General features: G+C 44.1%; 1 protein-coding gene across 1 annotated transcript in view; it reads right to left on the bottom strand.

Annotated features, from left to right (window-relative positions):
• The window catches only part of LOC137651642 (proteoglycan 4-like), a 27152-nt gene extending 14018 nt beyond the window's left edge, over positions 1 to 13134 (bottom strand). The window contains exons 1-2 of the mRNA XM_068384861.1: positions 12846 to 13134; positions 11355 to 12416 (exon numbers count right to left, since the gene is read on the bottom strand). Of these exons, the coding sequence (XP_068240962.1) occupies positions 11355 to 12416; positions 12846 to 13134 (1351 nt within the window). The remainder of the gene's footprint in view (positions 1 to 11354; positions 12417 to 12845) is intronic.
• Positions 13135 to 25000: the final 11866 nt, after the last annotated feature.

Here is a 25000-nt window from a genome sequence, read left to right as displayed (position 1 = left end):
TTTACTGTTAAATCATCACTGTTGTATGACTGCATAAATAAGTCTTCAGTTTCCTCCTGAAAGCCCTAATGGCTTCAATCATTTGGATGTTACGTGGGAGCTTATTATATAGTCTCGGGGCTGCATATCTAAAGGCTCTGGAGCCTAAAGTAGACATATATCTAGGTTCCAACAGTTTGAAGCCATCTGTAACTATTCTCGTGTCAACACGATTTGTTGGCTGTGCAATATGTGGCAATTCTCTTAAGTATTTTGGACGACTGGTTCTGATAACTTGTTGGGTTATTGTACATATTTCAAATTCAATTCTCGGTTTTATCGGCAGCCAGTGTGAATCCATTAGTATATGGGTGATCCTTTCTCTAGGTGGGACACCTTTTATCAGTCTTGCTCCTCTGTTTATTATGCTTTGTAATTTCTTAAGTTTCTCTTTTGGTAAATTGTAATAGAGAGTGTTGCAGTAGTCAATCCTGGTAATAACACAGTTTATCCCGTTTCTTTACAGAATTTTCGTCCAGGTACTTTCTTCTTATTAACACAAAGTTTCTTAGATGATAACCAGCAGTTTCTATTACATTATTTATTTGGGCATTTAGAGACAGGTTACAGTCAAGAAATACACCTAGATCTCGAACTTTACTAGATATCGGCACCAAGTCATCATTTACGTTCATTTGAATATCACCAACGTTTTTCACCCTGTTTCTCTTACCCACCACCATGAATTCAGTTTTGTTCTCATTTAATTTTTGTTGTTTAAATGTCATACATTCTCTAACACTATCAAGGATTCGGTTTTGAGTTTCAGTAGTGTCATCTTTATCATTTATGAAGTAGTATTGTGTCATCCACAAATAGTTTGAATTTCACACCATGACTTTGCAGTATTTTTGATAGACAAATAGATGCAGAATAAGATTGGGCCAAGTATACTCCCCTGGGGTACCCCTCTGTTTAAGGGTTTATATGATGAATAAGAGTTTCTAATTTGTACACAGTAATTCCTACCAACTAAGTAGTCTTTTAGGTATTTGAAGGCTTGATCTTCAATGCCGATGGACCATAGATCATTTAGTAGCAGTTCATGTACAACTGTATCAAAAGCAGCACTGAGATCAAGCAATATTAAAATACCACATTTATTTCCATCCATCATTTCCAGCATATCATTTACAACAAAGCAGATGGCTGTCTCCGTAGAGTGTAGTTTTCTGTAAGCAGATTGGTTGTCAGGCAAAGCTTCTATTACTTCTAAGTTCAAGAATTACGTATTAAAGCACTTTTGACACAAAGGATAGATTCGAAATTGGTCTATTTGAGGGTAAATCTCAGTATTCCAGTGCATTTTTCAGAACTGGTGTGACTATAGCCATTTTCTCAGATTTGGGAAACTTACATTCATCAATACTTGTATTTGCTATTCTCATTATTATTTCGGTTAGACTAGAAAAGTTTATCTCTCCAATTACTTCAGATATTGGCATAGGATTGATTGTGCAGTTTGTTTTCTTTGCTCTCTTGAAAATTTTGGTGATGTCATCTTGTGTTATGTTGTTAAATCTTATCAATTTTGTCTGTGTGCCTGGTGTATCATTAATCTGGCGTTGAGTAATTTAAAATGACTTTATTATATTTCCAATTTTGTTTTTAAATAATACTAGAAAATTATTTGCTAGTTCCTGGTCACTGTATCCATCAGGTAGCTTCTTTTCTTTGACATTTCTCATTATACCATTCAATAGACAATATAACTTACTTATGTCTGTAGCTGCTTCGAGGATCTTTCTCTTATAGTATTCACTTTTTTTCCTTCGTAGTAGGTAGTTATATCGACACGCAGCAGTTTTGTATTCTACCCAAGTACTTTCAGTTTTTAACCTATTCCACTCTCTCTCTTTACATAATTTTTTTCCTCTTTTTTACCAAAGTCTCTCTATCAAACCAAGGAGATTGGTCTTTTACAATCAGACGAAAACCTCCCACCATCACCAATCCACACTGTTTTGCGTGGAGATAAAAACTTTCCAGATCCCAGGCATAAATTGACATGTCTAAAGCTTTCCAGAAGGTTGGTCCAAGAACTACACTCCAAGGAGGTGGTCTAACTTCTGAATGGGGACCAGTGAGCTTGACACTAAATAGAGAGAGAGAGAGAGAGAGAGAGAGAGAGAGAGAGAGAGAGAGAGAGAGAGAGAGAGAGAGAGAGAGAGAGAGAGAGAGAGAGAGAGAGAGAGAGAGAGAGAGAGAGAGAGAGAGAGAGAGAGAGAGAGAGAGAGAGAGAGAGCACCAAACAAAGGATACACAAAAGAAGTGCTTAGGTCCTGTCGGCTGGAGAGAGGGAAGACGATGATCCTAGAAACTGTGCTAGAGATACCCCATCTGCCAAGAGATACTTCTTAGGGTTTGGACGACTCCATTAAACTCAAAAGATGACCTGGATATGGATCTGGATTCTAGTTTACTTATCTATTTATTTGTCTGTGAGTCTGTGGAAAGAATTGTCAAAACAACCTCCCAGATTTTGACAAAATACTCATGTTTCATAGAGAAAAGGTTGACTCAATTAAAATGATAAACAAGGCTGAAAGTCAAATGGCATTCTGTCACGGTCAAGATTGAGCAAGGATTTTCCTCCCAAAGATATAGTAAGCTTCACTGTCATGGGGAGAGAGATGACAAGGGGCATGAGGCCTCTTCCCCCTAGCAGATGGACTCTTTTACCTGATAGTAGGCGAACAACCACCTATGGGGGTATCCAGCCATCCTTTTCGTTATTGATTGCAAAAAGCCTATATGAGAGAGATGTTGAATACCCTCTAGGACTAGGTAATAGGTTGCAGGGACACAACTGATTGTGGTGAATCCTTGAGTGAGGTTGAATGAGCAGCTTGGTAACAGAGGAAACAGTTCTTTTGATATATCTGTAAGTATATCTGCCACCGCAGTGCTATCAGGGTCATAGTCGACTGATCTGTCGAGGCCCATCCAGAACAAGTCTTCTCACCAAACAGAAGAGTGGAAGTGCATGGGAATTCTGCAGACGTTGGGTGGCCTCTAAATGAGGTAACTGGTTATCCCATACTGGTTAACATTATACCAGAAACTTTCGGACATGAGACATCCTGTACCAACATCTCGTCCACATTTCCCACCAGACTTAGATAACTTAAGAAGAGAATGGTCCCGAGGCTCACTATCTGAGTTCACCAGGTCAGAATGACTGTTAGGAAGTTTCCTTGTCTGCACTGAATCAGGTAGTAGAGGGCAATTGGGTTGTATCAAGTCCAACTCCATCTTCTAATGGCTACACTGACAGTAGTAGTGCAATGAATATCTTGACCGAGTGTTCTATATCGTGCCATGGATACCCTTGTCTGGGTACTCTACTTCCATCGTGCTTTCATTAGAGAGAAAAAAAAAAAAAAAAAAAAAAAAAAAAAAAAAAAAAAAAAAAAAAAAAAAACACCAGGGTGATAAAAAGGAAGTAATCGTAAGAAATTAAGAGCCAGCAAAAATGCCCTTAAATCCAGGAAAACTTGTATGGCACTACCAATAGATGTTGGAACAGCTCAGAGACCATGTATGGCAATTGGTAAGCACCCTCCATTTTTCTTTCAATTCATCCCCTAAGAGCATAGAATGTATGGAATGTGAGTGAAGGGCTCATCTCTACCTCCCAACTTGGGCCTCTTTCTCCCTCTGATCCTATCGCACTTTATAAGTTCATAGAATCCTTGCTAATACTAAAAGGATTAGCTTCCATTAGAGGGAACTAGGGCTATGACTTTTGCTGGGGCCAAATAAATCATGAGTTTAGGTGCCCCATCAGGCACAGCCATTAGTGAGCCCATAAGAAGTCTCGCTTAAGGAAGGGACATATCACTTCTCCGAGTCTTTATCACTGATTGGACAGAGGAAATTTGTCTCTTTAGAGATTATTAGCATTTTTAAATGTACTAGTTCTCATGGAGGTTGCCAGGATGAATTCTAGCGGTTTTATCCCGACCGAGGTATAACCCAAAATGTTAGCTCTTTATTGGAGAAACATCGCCACTGAATCTGAAAGAATTTAATCACTCGTCACTGGGGCAAAGAGGGCAAATAGATTGGCATTGACTCATGTTGCAACTAGAATGAACAATCATGTGAACACTTGAGGGGTTGTGCGTAGGTCGAAGCCTCACAGGCTGTACTAAAAAATCAATTCTAAATGGATGACTCTAGGTATGTCCTTGGAGGATAACCTCCAGTTATAGTCAATGGTCAAAGTCACAGAATGTCAATCCAATGTAAGGCAACAAAGCAGAGGGACGTGTCACCTCCCATGGAAGATTAGGAACGTCCGAGGATAAGACCCTAGGGTCTTATTATCCCCTACTTCTGTGCCATCCTCCTCCAGTAAGACGAGTGAGCACAATACCCTTCCTAGCCAAGGCGATCCCGATTCCACATGCCTTTAGTGCTGGTGGTGCCATTGACTTCAATCCCTAGAGCATGATCCAGCATAATATATCTTATATCATGACTTGGGGTAATGGGAGACAGGTTGTACAAGCAACCAATTCAGGTGGAAGCTAGTCTTCATTTCTAATTTCACTGGACACTACCACAGGCGCCCGGGTGCTCTACAAACAATTCTGCAAAGTTTTACGGTCACAAATGATTGGTCGCAAGCAACTACTTCCAAAAGACAAGATTGAGACATATCTTCAATCATGTTTGTAAGGAAGTTAGTTGTTAACATAAGTCCTGCTACAGACAAGTAAACACAACCAAATTTACCTCTATAGAAGTTATATGTCAGCCTCGATATTATGGCAGGAATTCCTTGTGACGGGTACCCCAGGCCACGAGGAAGAACCAGGTGCGGCCTGAATGCTTCATTGTTCCTGAACTTGATCGGAGAATATTGATAAATGTTTGCGACAAGACCACAATCTCCCTTTAGAAGAGGCAAATACATAACTGATCTCTCCGTTTCGAATTGTCCAAACTTGAATAAGCTCTAAATATTCCATCCCAAGAGAACAAAGGGAACAGACTCACTTATGCGTAGTTTCAGAGTCAAAGTACCTTTCATATTTAGGATTGCAATCCAGAGACGTTAGGGAGGATCTGACGGAGATGAAGGAGGAACCCACTTAAAGGCAGACTACCTATGTTTGGTTATGGGAAGGAAGAGAGTTCATGAATAACCTGACTTTCCTCAATGGATACAATCATCGACAAAGAAAGCAAACTAATGATATATTGGAACCAGTTTCCAATTTGACTGGTTCCCGGCATCAGATAATAAACAGTGTCATTCACGAACGAAGGACCATCAATAGTTTCTGTATGATGGTAAGTAGCCCCTGCTACCCCTCACAGGCGTACATACACCTGTGAGGGTAGCATATGCAATTAACGAAGTGAGAAACCTTCGTCGTCAGTAGTGGCTCTCACGCCCCCATGTAGGTGTGTCAGAGTAAGAGCTCGTACATGAACTTAAGCACTGTGAACACATTTCAATGTATGAGCTCTTCTGAAGTAGCTCATGGGGTAACGTGTAAGTGACAATGAGCAACATCATTGTTCAAAAGCAATTGATTGTTGACTAGGCATAGCATCATAAATAGGTTCATGTAGCTAGCAGAATGATAAGACCTTCATCAGCAGTATTACCTTGCTCTTCCACCCGGCTCGTGGGAGAGACAAGCGTACTTCCAAGCAAATATTTCTTTGCTATCGTTTGCAAATGTAATCATGAGCTGATTCCATCTCATCGAAAGTAGAGACATGAAACAATAACCTCAAAGAATTAAGTGTCAAGAGACCATTATGCCATGAAGGCATGACAGGGTAAAGTGGAGACCGCAACGGGTTGGACGCTGTAGGGAGGGGAAGTCTAAGACAATAACCCCGAAGGGTTATGCATCACGAGGCGTTGTCCCCAGGGTCACAATGATGGGATGCAGCAGCTGCAATCTGTAGGCAGGCATTCTTGCAGAATTATGTCTACTAAGAGTCATTTGGTCCTGGGGGCACACTGGTGGGATGTGGCGGCTGAAAGCATCACCAATTGCGGCCTCCTTGTGTTGCAGCAGGTTTCCACCTCCACGGTGAGGTCTGACAGTGGTAGAGGTAAGCGCACAAGCAAAGCCGATGTAGCTCGTGCTACAACCTCAGTATGAAATTATTTGTTATCAACTGTAGTTCCACAGAGCTTGTCAGCGAGAGGAGCTCGACCCTGGATTGATTGGCCAGGGCACCAGCTGCCCGTTGAGATACTACCACTATAGTGTTATTGGATCCTTTGACTAGCCAGACAGTAATGCACTGGATCCCTCTCTCTGGTTACGGTTTATTTTTTCGTTGCCTACACATACACAGAATAGACTGGCCTATTCTTTACATATTCTCGTCTTTCCTCATACACCTGACAACAATAAGATACTGAACACTTCTTCACCCAAGGGGTTAATTACTGTACTGCAATTGTTCAGTGTACTTTCCTCTTGGTATGGGTAGAAGAGACTCTTTAGCTATGTTAAGCAGCTCTTCTAGGAGAAGGACACTCCAAAATTAAACCATTGTTCTCTAGTCTTGGGTAGTGCCATAGTCTCTGTACCATGGTCTTCCACTGTCTTGGGTTAGAGTTCTCTTGCTTGAGGGTACACTCGGGCACAATTTTCTATCTTATTTTTTTTTTTTTTTTTTTTTAAATGGTGTGTTGGGCAGGCTTAATGGAAGGGCCATGGATGCCTGGTGGTTTATCAAGAGGTTGTCTTTTTCTTTTCTGATTCTTTTTCTTCTCAAAACCATCTTTACTGTCCTCCCTTCAGTTGAAGTGACTATCCTGGAGGGAATTTAGCCTTGCATGGTATATCGGCTCCTCCATGTTGACCAGTTTTTCCGACTTTTTACTATAGTCTATGGGTTTCATCATTCACTTTATTTATAATTCTGTACATATTGTTTTTGTTATAATTCTTGTTAATCTAGTTTTTAAGTATGATGTCTCCTTTTCATTTCTATTAATTTCTTATGCTGTCTGGAGACACAGCGAAATCCGGGACCAGTACGTACTAGATTTCGTCAATGTCGTCTTGTGTATTGCAACATTCGTGGTATTCATTCAAATATTCAAGACCTTACAGCTGCGTCCAGACAGTATGATATTCTTTTGTGCTCAGAAGCTTTGGTTTCTAATATGCGACACCCATCTGAGCTCCTTATAACTGGTTTTAAGAGGCCAATAATATTGAAACGTGATGCCATCCCTAGGGCCAGGGGAATGGCGGTGTATATTAGGACTGAGTACCCTGCTTCTCATATGTCCTGCCATCAATGTGGATGTCATGAGATTCTGGTAATAAAAGTTTGTGGCAGGCATAACAACTTTTATTTGTGTTCGATCTACCGGAATCCAGACATGGATAATTCTATCTTTGATTGTCTTCCTACCATTATGGCCAAGATACAAGAAGATGATAGAAAGGCTTCTTTTGTCTTTGTTGGTGATTTTAATGCTCACCATAGGGAGTGGTCAAGTTCTATCTCTCCTACTGATCGCCATGGCTTAAGAGCTTTAGACTTTGCCACTGAATCAGGCTGTGAGCAAATCATAAATGAAGCTACTCTGGCGTTATAACTAGTAAGGTTGGTTCCCCAGTCAGGACATCTGATCATGCCTTGATTTCATTAGTAGTAAAGACTGAGCAGCCTGTCCCTGATATATCATACTCATGTTAAATTTATATGAATTCCCAAGCAGACTGGAATGGGATTTTGCATGACTTTTTGTGCTTGAATTGGTCACAATTATATAGCAGTGTAAATCCTGTTGCCCCTTTGAATGAGAATCTAGTCAACATAATTGATAGGCTTATCCCTTCTTGTGTGCTAAGGTACCGAATGAAGGACAAACCGTGGTTCAATGATGATTGTAGACGTGCTTATTTGGAGAAGCAGGAGGCCTATTATCTTTGAAAGGGTTAACAGATCTGATTTGACCTGGAATAACTATACTCAGCTTCGAGCTTTTGCTCAGAGTGTTTATGACTCAACTGAAAGGGAATACAATTTAACCATAAAAGAAACCCTTTCTGGTACAACTCAAGAACATAAATGGTGGTCTACCCTTAAATCTGCACTCAGTCGGGACATCTGATCATGCCTTGATTTCATTAGTAGTAAAGACTGAGCAGCCTGTCCCTGATATATCATACTCATGTAAAATTTATATGAATTCCCAAGCAGACTGGAATGGGATTTTGCATGACTTTTTGTGCTTGAATTGGTCACAATTATATAGCAGTGTAAATCCTGTTGTCCCTTTGAATGAGAATCTAGTCAACATAATTGATAGGCGTATCCCTTCTTGTGTGCTAAGGTACCGAATGAAGGACAAACCGTGGTTCAATGATGATTGTAGACGTGCTTATTTGGAGAAGCAGGAGGCCTATTATCTTTGAAAGGGTTAACAGATCTGATTTGACCGGGAATAACTATACTCAGCTTCGAGCTTTTGCTCAGAGTGTTTATGCCTCAACTGAAAGGGAATACAATTTAACCATAAAAGAAACCCTTTCTGGTACAACTCAAGAACATAAATGGTGGTCTACCCTTAAATCTGCACTCTTTGGTGTTGATGCAATAGTTCCTCTTTACTTAAACCAGATGGCTCAGTCACTCACTGTCCAAAGGAAAAGGCAACCCTTTTGGCTGGTGTTTTTGACAGTAAACAGAGTAATGAAAAACATGAACTTCCTCATTCCTGTTTTCCTGAAGCTAAACTAACTAGTTTAGCTTTTCGATCTCGTGAAATTAAAGCTCTGTTGATGGACCTTGATGTTTATGGAGGTGTAGACCCAAATGGTATTTTTCCTTTATCTTTTATAAAGACTGCAGATTTATTAGCTCCAAAGCTATCAGTTATTTTGCACAAGTTAGCAAGAAGAGGAGCTTTTAGCACTTGTTGGAGAATTGGTAATGTTACTCCTCTATGTAAATGTGTTTGTGGTAGCTCAAGTCCCACTGATTACCGGCCAATTTCCATAACTCCCATATTATCTAAAGTTTTTGAATGTCTTCTGGCAAAACGTCTTAATAGGTTTGCTGAAGGTAATCACCTACTCCCTAGTTTGCAATTTGGTTTTCGTAAAGGCCTTGGAGCATGTGGTGCCCTTCTTACAATCTCCAATGCTGTACAGAAATCCCTTGATTGTGGTTAGGAAGTTCGTATGATTGGCCTTGATTTTAGTGCTGCCTCTGACCATGTTAATCATGAGGCCCTTGTTTTCAAACTCAGACAGTTGGGAGTGGGTGGGTCGTTTCTTAGCATTATTATTGATTTTTTAAGTAATAGGTCTCAAAGAGCTGTTGTAGATGGGCACCATAGTGAGTATAGGAATGTGATATCTGGTGTTCCACAGGATAGTGTTCTTGGCCCATTACCTTTCATACTATATACACATGACATGTGGTTTGGCCTAGAAAACAAGTTTGTTGCATATGCAGATGATGCTACTCTCTTTGCATCAATTCCATCCCCTGAATGTAGATCTAGGGTTGGTGAATCCCTTAATAGAGATTTAGCTGAAATTAGTGCATGGTGCAAATTATGGGGTATGAAGTTGAATCCTAACAAAACTCAAAGTATGATTGTAAGTAGGTCAAGGACGCTGGCTCCTCAACATCTGGATCTCAGGATTGATAATGTTTCTTCAAATTTGTATGACTTTTTAAATTTTAGGTGTGATTCTCGACAGCAATTTACTTTCGAGAAACACATTAGGTCTGTGTCTTCTTCAATTGTACAAAAAATTGGCTTTTCGAGAAAGTCTGTTAAGATTTTCGGTGATCAATCTATTCTGAAGAAGTGTTTAAATTCTTTCATTCTACCTTGTTTTGAGTATTGTTCTCCTGTCTGGTCTTCAGCTGCTGATTCTCATCTTAATTTGTTGGACAGAAACTTACGGTCTATTAAATTTCTTATTCCTGATCTAGATATCAATCTTTGGCACCGTCGTTCAATTAGTTCATTATGCATGTTGCATAAGATTTTTCTTAATTCTGACCATCCTTTACATTCCGATCTCCCTGGACAATACTATCCTGTTCGTAATACTAGGCAGGCAGTTAATTCTAATAACCAGGCCTTCTCCATCATGAGGCTCAATACTACACAGTATTCTAGAAGTTTTATTCCAGCTGTTACCAAATTCTGGAATGATCTTCCTAATCGGGAAGTTGAATCAGTAGAACTTCAAAAGCTCAAAGTTTAAGCAAATGTTTTAATGTTGACCAGGCTGACATGAGTCTTTTTACAGTTTATATATGACATATCTGTTTTTGACGTTGTTAATAATTTATTTATGACATATCTATTTTGACGTTGTTACTGTCTTTAGAATGATTTATTGTTAGTTTGTTACCATCATTTATTTATTTCCTTGTTTCCTTTCCTCACTGGGCTATTTTTCCCTGTTGGAGCCCTTGGGCTTATAGCATCTTGCTTTTCCAACTAGGGTTATAGCTTCGTAGTGATAATAATAATAATAATAATAATAATAATAATAATAATAACTTATGAAATTTATAGCCCGAAGCCAAACGCCAGAGCCGTAAGGCCATTCAGCGCATATATATCTTTTAGAATGGATTACAAGGGGGAGTTTTCCGGCTCATCCGACTCTCCTGAGGAGGGGTAGTCCTCCTCCGCAGGGGAGGGCGAGAAGGTCTGAGGGGGAGAAGGAGCCTTGCGCAAAGATCTGCGCGGAGACAGAAGAGGCCTCGGAGGAGGATCCACGGGAGAGATTCCTCTCTTCCTCTTCAGGGGGGAGGAAGCTGCCGCTGGTTCGTGTCCCAAATCAGAGAGGGCGGGCTTAATAGCCTGCACAAGGGCTCTGACTGGGGAACCGAACCAGGGCTGCCGTCTTTCAGTCGCGCTGTCAGACACCCCCTCTGGAGGGAAGGGGATCGAGGGATCCCTAGGAGGAGTTGACAAACGAGGGTTTGCCTGCAGGGCTGAAAGAGAAGAGTCCCTAGACCTGTCCGGGAAGCGCCCCTCCTCTGGCGAGCGCGCTGGTCTGCGCCTGCGAAGAGGGGAACGGGACGACGAGGAGTCCGCCTGGCGGCGCTCGCGCTGGGGCTCGTAAGCCGGGCCCTGGTCAGGGTCGCGCGTGAATGGTTGGCGCGGTACTGGAAACTCGCGCGCGCATGCTCCCGCGCGGGCGGGGGCGGGCGCGAGGGCGCGATGGCGCATAGGCGGGGATTCGGGAGCGATGGCGCGCTGGGGAAAGCACGGGCGCATGAGCGCGCAGCAGATGTAGCGTATGGCGAGCAGGAGCTGGAGCAGTAGGCCGCCCAACGCGCGGGCGCACAACGACCTGGTGCGGCCCCGAAGGGCACGAGATAACGGGGGCGTCTGAGCGCGTGTCCGGAAGAACCAGCCGAGGGCGCGTTAGCGCTGGAGCAGGGTCGCGAGCGACTTGGATGGAGCGTTGGCGCGGCGGTTGGCACTGGTCGGATAAGACCGGCATACTCGCCTGTGGGCGCGTTGGTCACGCCGGCGATCATGGGCGCGCCACCATAATGCGGTCGCACCGGAGTGCGTTGTTGCGGCGGCCTCGCAGGGCGCGCCGTTGGATGATAACGCTCTGGTGTTCGCTGAAGGGCAACCTTAGTCGCCTTGAATACAGGAACGGGGTGTGTAGCGGGAACAGGGCGCATTACTGGAGCGTCGTGCGAGGTTGCCACAGATGCAAGCTCGCACGGTCTAGAGGGAGAACCTAGAGGCGGCCGTGAGCGCCCGTGCGCTAACTTGGGAGCCTCCTGGGCGACGCGCTGAGATGTAGCAATGCGAGGGCGCGTTGTTGAGCGCGTGGGCACTGGAGCTAAAACCGCACGTGGGCACGTGTCGCGCGTCTCCCCAGACGGGCGCGACGAGTCCATAGGAACCTGTGGGCGCCTGTGCGCCAGCTTAGGTGCCTCCTGGACCGCGTGCGGCGAAGCAGGAACTGGAGGGCGCCGAGGCACTGGAGGGGGCGTGAGCGTAGGAGGCCGCTGGGGCACCGGTGGACGCGTATGCGCAGGTGAGCGCAGGAGCGTCGTGTCAGGAACTGGGAACGTATGCGCAGGTGAGCGCAGGAGCGTCGTGTCAGGAACTGGGAACGTATGCGCAGGTGAGCGCTGGCGCTCTATCTCAGGAACTGCTGATGGGCGCGGTGGCGCAGGTGGCGCAGGTGGCCTCTGGGGCACCGGTGGGCGTGTATGTGCAGGTGAGCGCTGGAGCGCCGTATCAGGAACTGGGCGCGTATGCGCAGGTGAGCGCTGACGCGCTACCTCAGGAACTGCTGGAGGGCGCCGGGGCACCGAAGGGCGTGGGCGTGCAGGGGGACCTTGGCGTGTAACAGGAACGGAGGCGCGAACACCTGAGGGTCAGCGCCGAGGCGCTAAGTCAAGAACATCAGCAACATCGGCAGGCGAGGACTCAGGCGGTGCCTGGCGCTTGAGGTCAAGAGGCGCAGTTTTGCGCTCAAGCACCTTCATCCCCAAAGGACTTGGAGACTGCTCAGTGGCAGTATCAGGTGGCGCATCACGCGCATCAGGAACTCTGGAAGTGGATGCTCTGGGCGACAGGTCACAAATACCCGAAGGACGACCATCCTACGAAGGGGATCGCGAACGATCCCTGGAGAGGTCTAGGTTGGTACCTGCCAGGACAGGAGAACGGCGAGTCGTCTCCTCCGCAGAGGACTGTGGCGACGATGAGCCGAAGAGGCGCCTTTTAACCCCTTTGAAGGGGGAAGGAAGGCCTCTATGGCAAAGGGGAGGACGAGCCTTCCGCCTTATACGCCCACGAGGGGCCGTGGGATCAGCAGGCTGACCATCGATGGGCCTCCGAAGAGGAGTCTCTGTTAGTGATCTCCCCCAAGAGGGAGAAACACCGGCAGGAGAGACCGTGGGACTTAGCTCCTCCCTCGAAGAATGTTCGGAGGGGGAGTCTAAGCCTTCAGCTACCTCAGCCACAGGAACGGGCGTTTGGCTAGACCCACGGGATGTTTCCATCACCACAACGTCAACCATAGACAGAGGATCTATCTCCGGTGAAGTTGGCGATTGTTTGACGGCCGCACCCAGTTTGATCATGTCAAACAGAGCTTCCTTGGAGGGTGAACCCTGTAGTCCCAAGGAAGCCCAAAGCTGCAAAAGATCATTATTAGACACAAATTCCTCCTCCGGGGGAGGAGGGGCAGCTGCCTCGCTATGGTAGGCAACTACCTCTCCCTCACCCCGGGATCGGTTAACAGCACTGCGGTATACGCTACCACTTGATTGGGAGCTTTGGAGGAGGAAACGGCGACGGAAGAAGAAGTCATGGGATTCTCTCTCTTCCGGGAAACCTCCGAAGGAGAAAGATCCCTTTTAGCCTTCTTCTTGCGTTCCCGGGCAAACCTCTCCCACTGGGAGGTAGACCACTCCCTATACTCAATACATACATTAGACCTATCACACCGTTGGCACCTACGCTGAGGGCATAAGGAGTGAGGATCCGTGTCCAAGGCCAACATAAAGGTACCAAAAGGGCGGCCAGAAAGTCCAGGGCACGTACGCATGATGAGAAATAGAGGCCAACTTCACACACACTGAAAAGAGAAAGCAAACAAAATTATGGCAGTCAAAAACAAGGAGAGCGCAGACACGTCTGACGTCTCTCCGAGCCAAAAGTAAAGTGAGCCTTTCACCGGTGTGTGTGAGGGGGGGGGGGGTAGCTAGCTACCCCTCCCTACCCCCCGCTAACTAGCGGTGGGGTAGGAAACCCTCGTTAAAACTTTTATGGCTCGTCGTTCAGTTACGCCGAAGTAATTACCCCATATAAATAGCGTGGTTTGTATTTCACTTACGGAACAATTTTATTATAGCATTTTAAATTTAAAGGTTTAATATTAATCAAAAACCCCACCTCTGGAATAACATTTTTCACATTCCACTGAAGAGAATTGGGGCAAGGAAAGAGAAGGGTGGTTGAGAAAATATGAAAGAGGGGGGACAGAGACAAGGAAAGATGACCTTATTGCCTTATTGCCTTATCTTTTGTTTGGGTTCCCCCAGGTCCCTCAGTGTGAGGCACCTCGTATATCCACCAGAGAGTTGCTGATGCATCTTTCGGTGTATTTTGCATCTTCCAGTCTTGGATGGTCTGGGATGCATCTTAGGTATTTATGGAGCTTATTCTTAAACACAGCTAACCTCACTCCTGATATGTTTCTTAGATGAGCTGGCAGCACATTAAATAGTCGTTGCATTATCGATGCTGGTGCGTAGTGGATTAATATCTTGTGCGACTTCCTTAGTTTTCCTGGTATATTTTTTGGCACTATTAATCTACCTCGGCTTGCTCTTTCTGATATTTTTAGCTCCATGATGTTTTCAGTAATTCCTTCTATTTGCTTCCATGCTTGTATTATCATGTAGCGTTCTCTTCTCCTTTCTAGACTGTATAGTTTTAAAATTTGCAGTCTTTCCCAGTAGTCAAGGTCCTTAACTTCTTCTATTCTAGCAGTATAGGACCTTTGTACACTCTCTATTTGTGCAATATCCTTTTGGTAGTGTGGGTACCATATCACATTGCAGTACTCGAGTGTACTACGTACATAAGTTTTGTAAAGCATAATCATGTGTTCAGCTTTTCTTGTTTTAAAGTGTCTGAATAACATTCCCATTTTTGCTTTACATTTAGCCAACAGTGTTGCTATTTGGTCGTTGCATAACATATTCCTATTCAATATTACACCAAGGTCTTTAATTGCTTCCTTGTTTGTGATTGTCTCGTTATTATGTCCCTTGTATGCATATACCATTCCTTCTCTGTTTCCATAATTCATTGATTCGAATTTATCGGAGTTAAATACCATCCTATTTATCTCCGCCCATTCATATATTTTGTTTAGATCTCTTTGTAGTGAGTTCCTATCTTCATCACAAGTAATTTCTCTACTTATTCTTGTGTCATCGGAGAAACTTCTCACTACAGAGTTTTCAACATCGCAGTCTATGTCTGAGATCATAATAACAAACAGCAGTGCAGCTAAAACCGTACCTTGTGGCACGCCAGATATTACCTGAGCTTCATCCGATTTCTCGTCATTTGCAACCACTATCTGTTTTCTGTTTTGCAGGAATTCTTTTACCCATTTTCCTATCTTTCCCACAATATTATGCTTTCTCATTTTTTTCTCTAATATATTGTGGTCTACCTTGTCAAAGGCTTTTGCAAAATCTAGATAGATCACATCTGTGTCTTTTTCACTTATCATATTTTTGTATATGTTTTCATAGTGTGCTATCAGTTGGGTTTGTGTACTTTTTCCAGGCACAAACAGATTATTTTTAACCAAATGATCCATTATTTTCTTTTTTATTACCCTCTCATACACTTTCATAATATGTGATGTTAGACTAACATGTCTATAATTGCTTGCCTCTAGTCTTGATCCACTTTTGAAGATAGGGGTTATATAAGCTAATTTATGTTTAACATATATCTCGCTCATATCTACACTTTGTCTTAGCAGTATTCCAAGCGGCTTCGCGATACTGTTTGCAGTTCTTTTTAACAAAATCGCTGGAACTCCATCTGGTCCAGCTGCCGATCCATTTTTAATTTCGTTTATAGCCTTGACAATATCTGCTTCATTAATATCTATATCCGTTAGATATTCAACATTTTCTTCTCTCATTTCTGTTTCATTATTCTCATTCGCAATTCTTGCCGTGAACTCACTCTTATATTTTTCTGCTAATATGTTGCATATTTCCTTTTTTTTATTCGTTAGCCGTCCTTCAATTCTTAGAGGGCCTATTTCTATTCTCCCTTTATTCATCTTTTTTGCATGGGAGTAAAGTACTTTGGGGTTTCTTTTTATATTTTGAAGTGTCCTTTCTTCTAAGTCCCTTTTTTCATTTTCTTTCGAAGGTATAATCTTTTGTTCTGCATTTTCTATCTTACATTTTATTTCAATCATTTTCCACACATTTTTTTCTTTTGCAAGATTTTTCTTCCACTTCCTAATTTTCTGAAATAAGATCCTTCTGTCTCTTGGTATGCACGTCTTTTGTTTATTGTTTTTTTTCGTTACATATTTTTCAACAATTTTCTCCAGTATTTTGTACAGTATGTCCGTACTTACCTGTATATTATCACTTGTAAATACATTTTTCCATTCTTTATTCAGTTCTTCATTTGTTTCTGACCATTTTATATTCTTACTGTAAAAATTATATTTTCCATATCCTTCCCAAAGTTTTGTGCTTTTATTAATTCTGCAATCACTTGCTTTGGAATGAACTATCAATTCTATGACATTGTGGTCTGAAATTCCCGTGTTATACACTATTATTTCTTTAACATAATTCACCTCATTCACAAATACTAGATCTAGGACATTTTCCTTTCTTGTTGGAATGTGGTTTATTTGTTGCATATTATGTTCTAATAGCATATCTTGAAGCTTTTCAAATTGCCTCTTATCTTCTGCGCTACTATTACTCTCTTTTTTATATGTATACATACAACCACTTTCTTTTATCCGTTCTTTCCAATCCACGAAAGGAAAGTTAAAATCTCCAGATAGGAGTATATTCCAGTCTTTATGGTTTCTACATATATCATCTATTTTTTCTATTATTATGTCAAACTCCTTAGTATTTTGGGGTCTGTAAACTACAATATTCACTAGTTTTTCAAATTCAAATTCTACCGCAATCAATTCACATTCTGTGTTGCTGTATCTTTCACAGACTTTTCCTTGATTTATGTCTCTTCCATATATTGCGGTTCCCCCTTGATTCCTATTTTTTCTGGGGTTTTTGGTGCATAGTGCGGTATATACGTGGCCTGCTTTTTTGTTTCTTTTTTTGTTTCATTTTTGCTTTCCTTTTTCTTATCAGTTCGCTGAGTTTTCTTACTCTCATTCATAGTTGCAGGATGCATATATCGACATTTTTTGTTGAAACTGCATCCTTTTCCTTCTTTTAGGGTTTTGCATATTGTTGAATGGAGATCTCTGCATTCGTCTCCATATCCGTCTAAATACGCACATTTACCATATATTTCGTAATTATGGCATATCTTTGGATGCTTGTAGTAGCATCTTTCGCCAAATCTGCAATTCCCTCTTTTCAGCATATTACAGACTATATCTTTCTTTTCTTTTTTTTCTTGTTCTTGCTCTTCCCTAAAAGTATGTAGGTCCGGGTAGAGTCTATGGTCTATTATTTGTTCCCATCTGATAATTTTATTTCTTCACAAGTATGATGTTGGATGGCATCATAAGTTGTATCATTGATTTCCTCTGCATCCTTACACATATCCTGTTCATTTTTATCTTCTTCTTCTTCTTCATCTTCTTCTTCTTCTTCTTCTTCAACTATTTGCAGATTTAGTCTCGACTTAATTATATTTTCTATCCAGACTAAGCATGTTGAGCAGAATACCTTTGTGTCTCTATTTTTTTTTATTTTTTGCTGTATTTCAGCACATGTAGGGTATGTTGGAACATGGCAGGCATTACATTTTCTAATCAGTTGTTGAGGATTATTAATTGAATACCATATCTTACATGTATTACACCATTTTGGCAATCTTTTTCCCAATGCATCAATAAGCATATTCACCATATTGAACTTGTTATTGTTCTTTGATGGAATGTGTTGATTGATGTAGACCTTCTTTATAAGTCTCTTTATCACTTGGATCTTCTTTGGAATTTCTTTTATTATTTTGCTGATGTTTTCCGCAGATTCGTTCCAGTTTATTGGATCATATTGTTTCAATATGTCTGCGAATATTTTTCCGTCACACTGGTTGGAGTTACTAGTGACCTCTGTTATCAGACGGTCGAGCTCCTGTTTCGCCAACTCATGGAATTTGCTTTTGCTGACTCCAGCGATGTCTCTCCACGAGTTGCCTGTGTTATACAATGCCATCTTGATTAGATTTTTATTAATTCACAAGATAACTATCCTATGCCGACGTTTTATCCCACTTTTCTGCTCTCAAACTAATCACCGACTATTCACGAAAAACTTGTAGCTTTATTTCACTCGATAGCCTTTTGTTATCCGCGTTAAATCAGGATATTTTTAGGGACGCACAAGTGTTCACTCACCGGCACACAAATACAACACAGAGGAATAAAGAAAGAGAGTAGGTAGCAAGGTAAGTGAAGGGGTAAAGAACAAGGAGGAGGGGTTGTAGAGAGAAGGGGAGAGGTCAAGGAGTAACAAGGAATTGAGTTGTAATATATTTGCAAATCGCAATAAATAAGATGAAGCAGAAAACGAAAAAATGACAAATTTGTAGGTAATTTGTATTTTTCCTAATTACTGTATGCAAACCTTAGCTATTTAATTTGGTTATTACTTTCAGCGTAGCTGAAATGACGAGCCATTAGAATTTTAACAAGGGTTTACTACCCCACCGCTAGTTAGCGGGGGGTAGGTAGGGTAGCTTGCTACCCCCACACCCCCTCACACACACCTGTGCTTGAGCTCACTTTGCATAGAGGTAGGACTTCAAGGGGGATAGGGCTGGCGGGCAAGTTTGATTAAATAGCTAAGGTTTGTATAGTTAGGAAAAATGCAAATTACCTACGAATTTGTCATTTGTTCCGTAACTGACATACAAACCACGCTATTTAATATGGGTGACTCACCGTTAGGAAGGGTGGAAAGTCCCAGCCAGTACTGGGTTTTGGCTTTGCCTTGGGACTCAGTATCTGAGTGTGTCAGCACTCAACAATAAGGAGTCCCTGCACCTCGCTAGAACCTTGCTACGCAAGGGCTGCGGCCTACGTAAGCTGTGTGTGAAGGTATGAAGTGTGACTCGTCCTAAGAAATTGACCTGTAGTCCTTTACATGGAAACTTTAGGCTAGGACTCTCCCAATACCACCTCGTCAGGGTATAGAGATGTGACAGTATTAGGTTAATCCTAGGAACACAAGGAAACATGGTTTACCTGCAGTGGTTCGAGGTCAGCTGTGCAGAGAACCCAGGAGGCTGCTTTCCCCAAGAAAGGGGAGGATGAAGAAAAGAATAAGGGCCAGACGTACCTTTCCATTCATGCAGACTAAGACCGGGTAACAATGCCCTCAACCTTCTGCTACTTGTCCATTAAGGAGCCTCAGGTTTTAAACCAGCTGTTGTGCAGCCACCACTGGGCCGATAAAAAACGTATCGAGCCTCCTGTGGGTCACGTCTTGCAGGTAGTGGGCTGTGAAGGTCGTCTGACGCTTCCACACCCCAGCTTGTAGAACCTGCGTCACTGAAAAGTTTTACAACTTGAAGGCCAGGGACGTAGCTACGCAACTGACGTCATGTGCTCTAGGGCGACGTGACAGAGGAGGGTCTAGATTCAGGGACAGATGGATCACCCTATGAATCCATGCTGAGATGGTATTCTTGGTAACCCTCCTCTTAGTCCTCCCAGTGCTCACAAACAATGTCTGCACCTGGGGACGAACTGCAGCAGTTCTTTTGAAATATAGCCTGAGATTCCTTACTGGACACAGTAGGAGATGGTCTGGGTCATCTGTTACAGAACGAAGACTCAAAATCTGGAAGGAGTCGAACCGAGGGTCTGGCACTCCCGGATTCTGAGTCTTAGCAATAAACTCAGGGACGAATCTGAACGTTACCTCCCCCCATCCCCTTGAATGGGCGATGACATAAGAGAGACCATGAAGTTCACTAACTCGCTTGGCCGAGGCCAAAGCTAGTAGGAACACAGTCTTCCAAGTTAGGTGGCGATCTGAAGCCTGGCGTAATAGTTCGTAGAGAGGTCTCTTAAGAGACCTAAGAACTCTAACCACATTCCTCGGAGGAGGTTTCACTTCCGACTGAGGGCAAGTAAGTTCATAACTTCGTATGCGTAGGGAAAGTTCCAGCGAGGAAGAAATGTCCACTCCTTTGAGCCTGAAGGCTAGACTTAAGGCTGAGCGATAGCCTTTCACTGCCGAGACTGAAAGGAGCATTTCTTCCCAGAAATACACGAAGAACTCCGCTATTGCTGGAATAGTGGCATCGAGTGGAGAGATAGCCCTTACACAACACCAACCACAGAAGACTCCCCACTTTGCCTGGTAGACAGATGCGGATGACCTTCACAGGTGTCCAGACATCCTGACCGCAACTTGTTGCAAAAATCCTCTCTCAGCAAGGAGATGCTGGATAGTCTCCAGGCGTGAAGTAGTAGCGAAGCTATGGCTTTGTGGAAGATGTTGGTGTGTAGTTGTTTGAGTAGCTCGTGTCGCGGAGGGAGTTCTCTCGGAAGTTCCGTTAGGAGTTGCAGAAGGTCCGGAAACCATTCCGCATGATGCCATAGCAGAGTTATAAGGGTCATCGAAAGATTGACCGATATTCTGGTCTTGTTGAGCACCCTCCTCATCAGACAGAATGGGGGAAAGGCGTATACGTCGATGTTGTCCCACCGTTGTTGGAAGGCATCTTGCCAGACCGCCTTGGGATCCGGGACTGAGGAGCAGTACAGCGGAAGCTTGAAGTGTAGCGCTGTAGCAAACAGATCCACAGTCGGGGAACCCCACAAAGTCAGGACTTTGTTGGCTACTAGATGATCCAAAAGAACACTCAGTACTCACTATCTGAGACACTCTGCTCAGACTGTCGGCGAGCACATTCTCTTGCCTGGAATGAAGCGAGCCGATGGTGGAATCGAGTGGGGTTCGGTCCATCTCAGTATCTCTACTGCGAGATGCGATAGCTGCTTTGAAAAGGTACCTCCTTGCTTGTTGATGTAAGCCACTACTGTGGTGTTGTGGCTCATCATCACCACAGAGTGACCCGCCAGGTATTGTTGGAACTGTTGAAGGGCCAGGAATACGGCCTTCATTTCTAGCAGATTTATATGGAGGCACTTTTCTGATTCTGACCACAGGCCTGAGGTCCTGTGTTGCAGAACGTGGGCCCCCCCACCCTTTCTTTGAGGTGTCTGAAAACAGCATCAAATCCAGGGGGAGGATGAGAAGATCCACTCCTCTTCGTAGGTTCTCGTCTGTCACCCACCACTGAAGGTCCGTCTGTTCCGCAGGACCCATAGGGATCATGACGCTCGGGGAATCGTAACCCTGATTCCACCGTGACTTGAGTCGCCATTGGAGGGATCTCATCCTGAGGCAACCATTGGGAACTAGACAAGCCAAGGATGAGAGGTGACCGAGGAGACGTAACCGCGATTGGGCTAGAAGTTCTTCCTGTCTGAGGAAAGGACTTGCGACCCTCCTCAGCCTTGCTATCCTGCCGTCTGATGGGAAGGCTTTGTGGAGATTGGTGTCTATAATCATGCCTGGTTATATACCAGTCTTTGAGTGGGAAGCAAAGAGGATTTCGAGATTTACCATGATTCCCAGATCTTGGCAAAGTCCCAGAAGTTTGTCTCGGTGTCGAAGAAGAGCTGACTCCGAGTCTGCTAGGATCAGCCAGTTGTCCAGATAATAGAGGAGACGGATGTCGATCCTGTGTGGCCACGACGATATTAGGGAGAACACTCTGGTAAACACCTGTGGTGCTGTGGAGAGACTGAAACACAGCACCTTGAACTGGTACACCTTGTTGTCTAGGCTGAATCTTAAGTACTTCCTTGAAGACGGATAGACTGGGATCTGGAAGTACGCGTCCTTCAGGTGCAGTGTACACATGAAGTCTTGCGGTCTCACTGCAAGTCTGACCGTGTCTGCGGTCTCCATGCTGAACGAAGTTTGCTTGACAAACCTATTCAGAGCTGAGAGGTCGATGACTGGTCTCCAGCCTTCAGACGCCTTCTTTACAAGAAAGAGTCGACTGAAGAAGCCTGGGGACCCGTTGAGGACCTCTTGGAGAGCACCCTTCTTCAACATGGTCTGGACTTCTGCCCGAAGGGCTTACCCCCTAGCCGATCCCATGGCAAGGGTGCTCAACGACACTGGATCCGCTGTTAGGGGAGGTAGAGATGTTGTGAACGAGACGCGATATCCTTGACTGATTACGGAAATCGTCCAGGAATCAGCCCCGAGTTGCTGCCACCTGTTCGCGCAATTTTATAGGCATCCCCCCCACTGGTGGACATGCAGGGGGACTGTCAATCCTAGCGTTTGCGGCCTCGGCCGCTCTCTCTAGGATTCTTTCCTCCCCTAGCGGACTTTTTGCATTTCTTGTCCTTGACAGGAAAGGCCTTAGACACCGTTGTCTTCGCTGTAGCTGCCGGCTTCGTGGTCTTGGTAAGACGTGGTTGCTGGGGTGCTGGAGGTTTATAGGGCTTCGATGTTAAAGCCCTATGTAGGAGAGAATCCTGGTTGGACTTCCTCCACCTCTCAGCCGCCTGCTCCACGTCCTTAGGCTTGAATAAGTTCTTCCCCATAACGGAAGAATGTCTGATCCTGCTGATCTCGGAATTGGGGACCTTTTGATGGAATCTCTTAGACACTGCATCTCGACGTTTCAAGAAATTATTAGCCCACAAGTTCGAGACTTGGTGGGCTAGAAACTCGATCGTGTGAGTGCCCGAGAGTAAAAAGGTCTCCATGGCCTTTCTGGTACTTTCTTTGGAAAAGTCCTCTGAACGTAACAGGATGCCTAGGGACCCTAGCCAGATGTCCAGCCATGAAGTTGCCTGCATGGCACACTTCGCTACCTTCTCCCGGCTATGGATCTCCATCGCTGAGAACGAGACCTGCTGGTTGGAGAGTCTCTTTAGAGGGACTCCCCTGGTAAGCTCTTCCAAAGAGTGGTGTAGGGGAAGAGCTAAAAAAGTCTCCTCAACGATGTCAAAGTACCTCCTCTGTTGGACACGAGGAGGTGGGAGGAGTTTGTTGCCGGCGCTGGATCGGCTGGAGGAGGCAAGCTCGGAGAGCTGGGCTTCGACCTTGTCTCTGGCACTCTTAACACCTTGAGACCAGGGCAAAGCCGCACTGTCCTTTGAGGGTTTTTGAGTCCCAAAGACTCGGTCCAAGACCGTGTCTTTGCCCTCACGAGGGGGAATCTCTGGATCCGCAAACCCACTGAGATTCCTCATAAGGGTCAGAACCTGCCAGAACGCATGCTCTGACTGCTGCAGCTCTCCTCCTGAAGGGCTAGCAGCGAAGTCTCCTGTCCCCAAAGGCTCTTCTTGGGGGGACTCGTGGACGTTTTCCAAGTGCTTGGCTGGCTCCGGTCTAAGCATTGAAGATGACTTCGGCACAGTCTTGGAGTCCTTCGACTCCCTCCTGGGAGGGATGCAGGACTCCAACAACGATGGTGGGAGGCTCTTCTCCACTCCTACCCGAGAAGACTTTCCATGTCGAGGTGGGGTTTCCCTCATTGGTGCGATGGGGGAACGCCTCACTTTGAGTGACTCTCCTGAGGACGGAAAATCTTCGTCTGAAGGGGAGGGAGTGAAAGTCTGGGGGGGGGGAGGTGGCCTTCCTCAAGGACTTACGAGGAGTCAGCTTCGCCCTCGGAGAAGTTACCACGTTCGACACTCCTGTCATCCTCTTCAGGGGAGTAGAAGCTGCCAATGATTTGTGGCCCAGCTCAGAGAGAACAGGCTTAACCTCTTCCGCACGACGGGTCGAACGGGTGTCCCATCATTTTTGCCGTATATATTACGATGGGTCGAACGGGTGACCCAAGGTTATATTAAATCCCACAGAGACATAAAGAAAGTCGGAATGGCCACAATAGATTAGTTTTCCCTATTCGTAATGCCTGTGGTGCTCTTATTCGTCTACTATAGAAAATGGGATTTTCCAGAATAAAAGAAAACTGGGCATTCGTCTTTGTGGAAGCAGCATCACCAGCAGTCGCGCGGGAGTTGTTTGTTGGTGGCGGACATACGAACGTTTTCTGCTGTGTTTTTGCCTTTTTTGTGTTGATTTCATAATGTCTGACATTGAAATTTCGGACAGTGATGATTCATATCATCCAGAGGAGGATATGGGGGATTCAGACAGTGAAGACTATACGTCAATGGAGAGTGATATCCATGAAAGTGACGACGAATCATTCCTTTCTTTAGGTGGTGGATGGTCACGTGTTGATGTTTTTGCCGATAAGAGGCCTAACTCAGTACCTCCCCTAAGGCAGGCCTATAGTGGTGTGAATCCCAACCTTGGAATAAGCAGTGACTCATCAGTGATAGAGTGCGTGAAAAAATTCATCACAGGTGATATTGTAGCGCACATCGTGGAATGTTCAAATGAACGTGCGAAGCATTTTTTTGAAGAAAATCCTGAACTCAAAGGTAAAATAAACAGACTGAAATGGCATGAAATTACAGTGGGTGAATTGTATGTCTTTCTGGCCTTATATATATATACAGGACAGTGTAAATATAGTGAAATAAACCAGTATTGGACAAGGCAACCTTACGAACCAGGTGTTCATTTTTTTTGTTCATCTATCATGAGCAGAGATAGATATCTATCAATAATGAAATTTTTGAGATTTACCTTGCCAGAGACTGTAAACAAAAGGATGCCATCTACACGATTGGATACATTTCGTGAAAAGATTCTCGTGCCCATGATGGGAAATGTCGATCCAGGGAAAAATATCGCCATTGATGAAGCATTGGTATTATGGAAAGGACGACTTGGCTTTCGCCAATTTATAAAAACCAAACGTGCTCGCTTTGGCATAAAGGTTTTTGTCATGTGCAACAGTGAAAAAGAGTGGAGTGGATACTGCTACAATTTTCAAATCTATTATGGAAAAGAAACTAGTGACTCTTATGTTTTGCCAAATGTCCCTGGGGCTAATGAGTTGTCTATCAGTGAGAAAATAGTTGTGCATTTGGCAAACTCTGTCCTTGGGCAAGGACGTCACATTTTTGTAGATAGCTGGTATTCGAGTATTCGTTTGGCACACTTTTTGCTCACGCAAGAGACATTGATGACTGGCACCATTCGTCCTAACAGAGGAGTGCCAAATGAACTGAGAGGAGAAAAGTTGATAAACCATCAGGCATCATTTGTCAGGAAAGAC

This window comes from Palaemon carinicauda, chromosome 13, assembly GCF_036898095.1.
Source record: "Palaemon carinicauda isolate YSFRI2023 chromosome 13, ASM3689809v2, whole genome shotgun sequence".
In the NCBI taxonomy this organism is placed as follows: Eukaryota; Metazoa; Arthropoda; class Malacostraca; order Decapoda; family Palaemonidae; genus Palaemon; species Palaemon carinicauda.
Note: the sequence above shows the minus strand (reverse complement) of the source record. Positions and strands in the feature narration are given on the sequence as shown.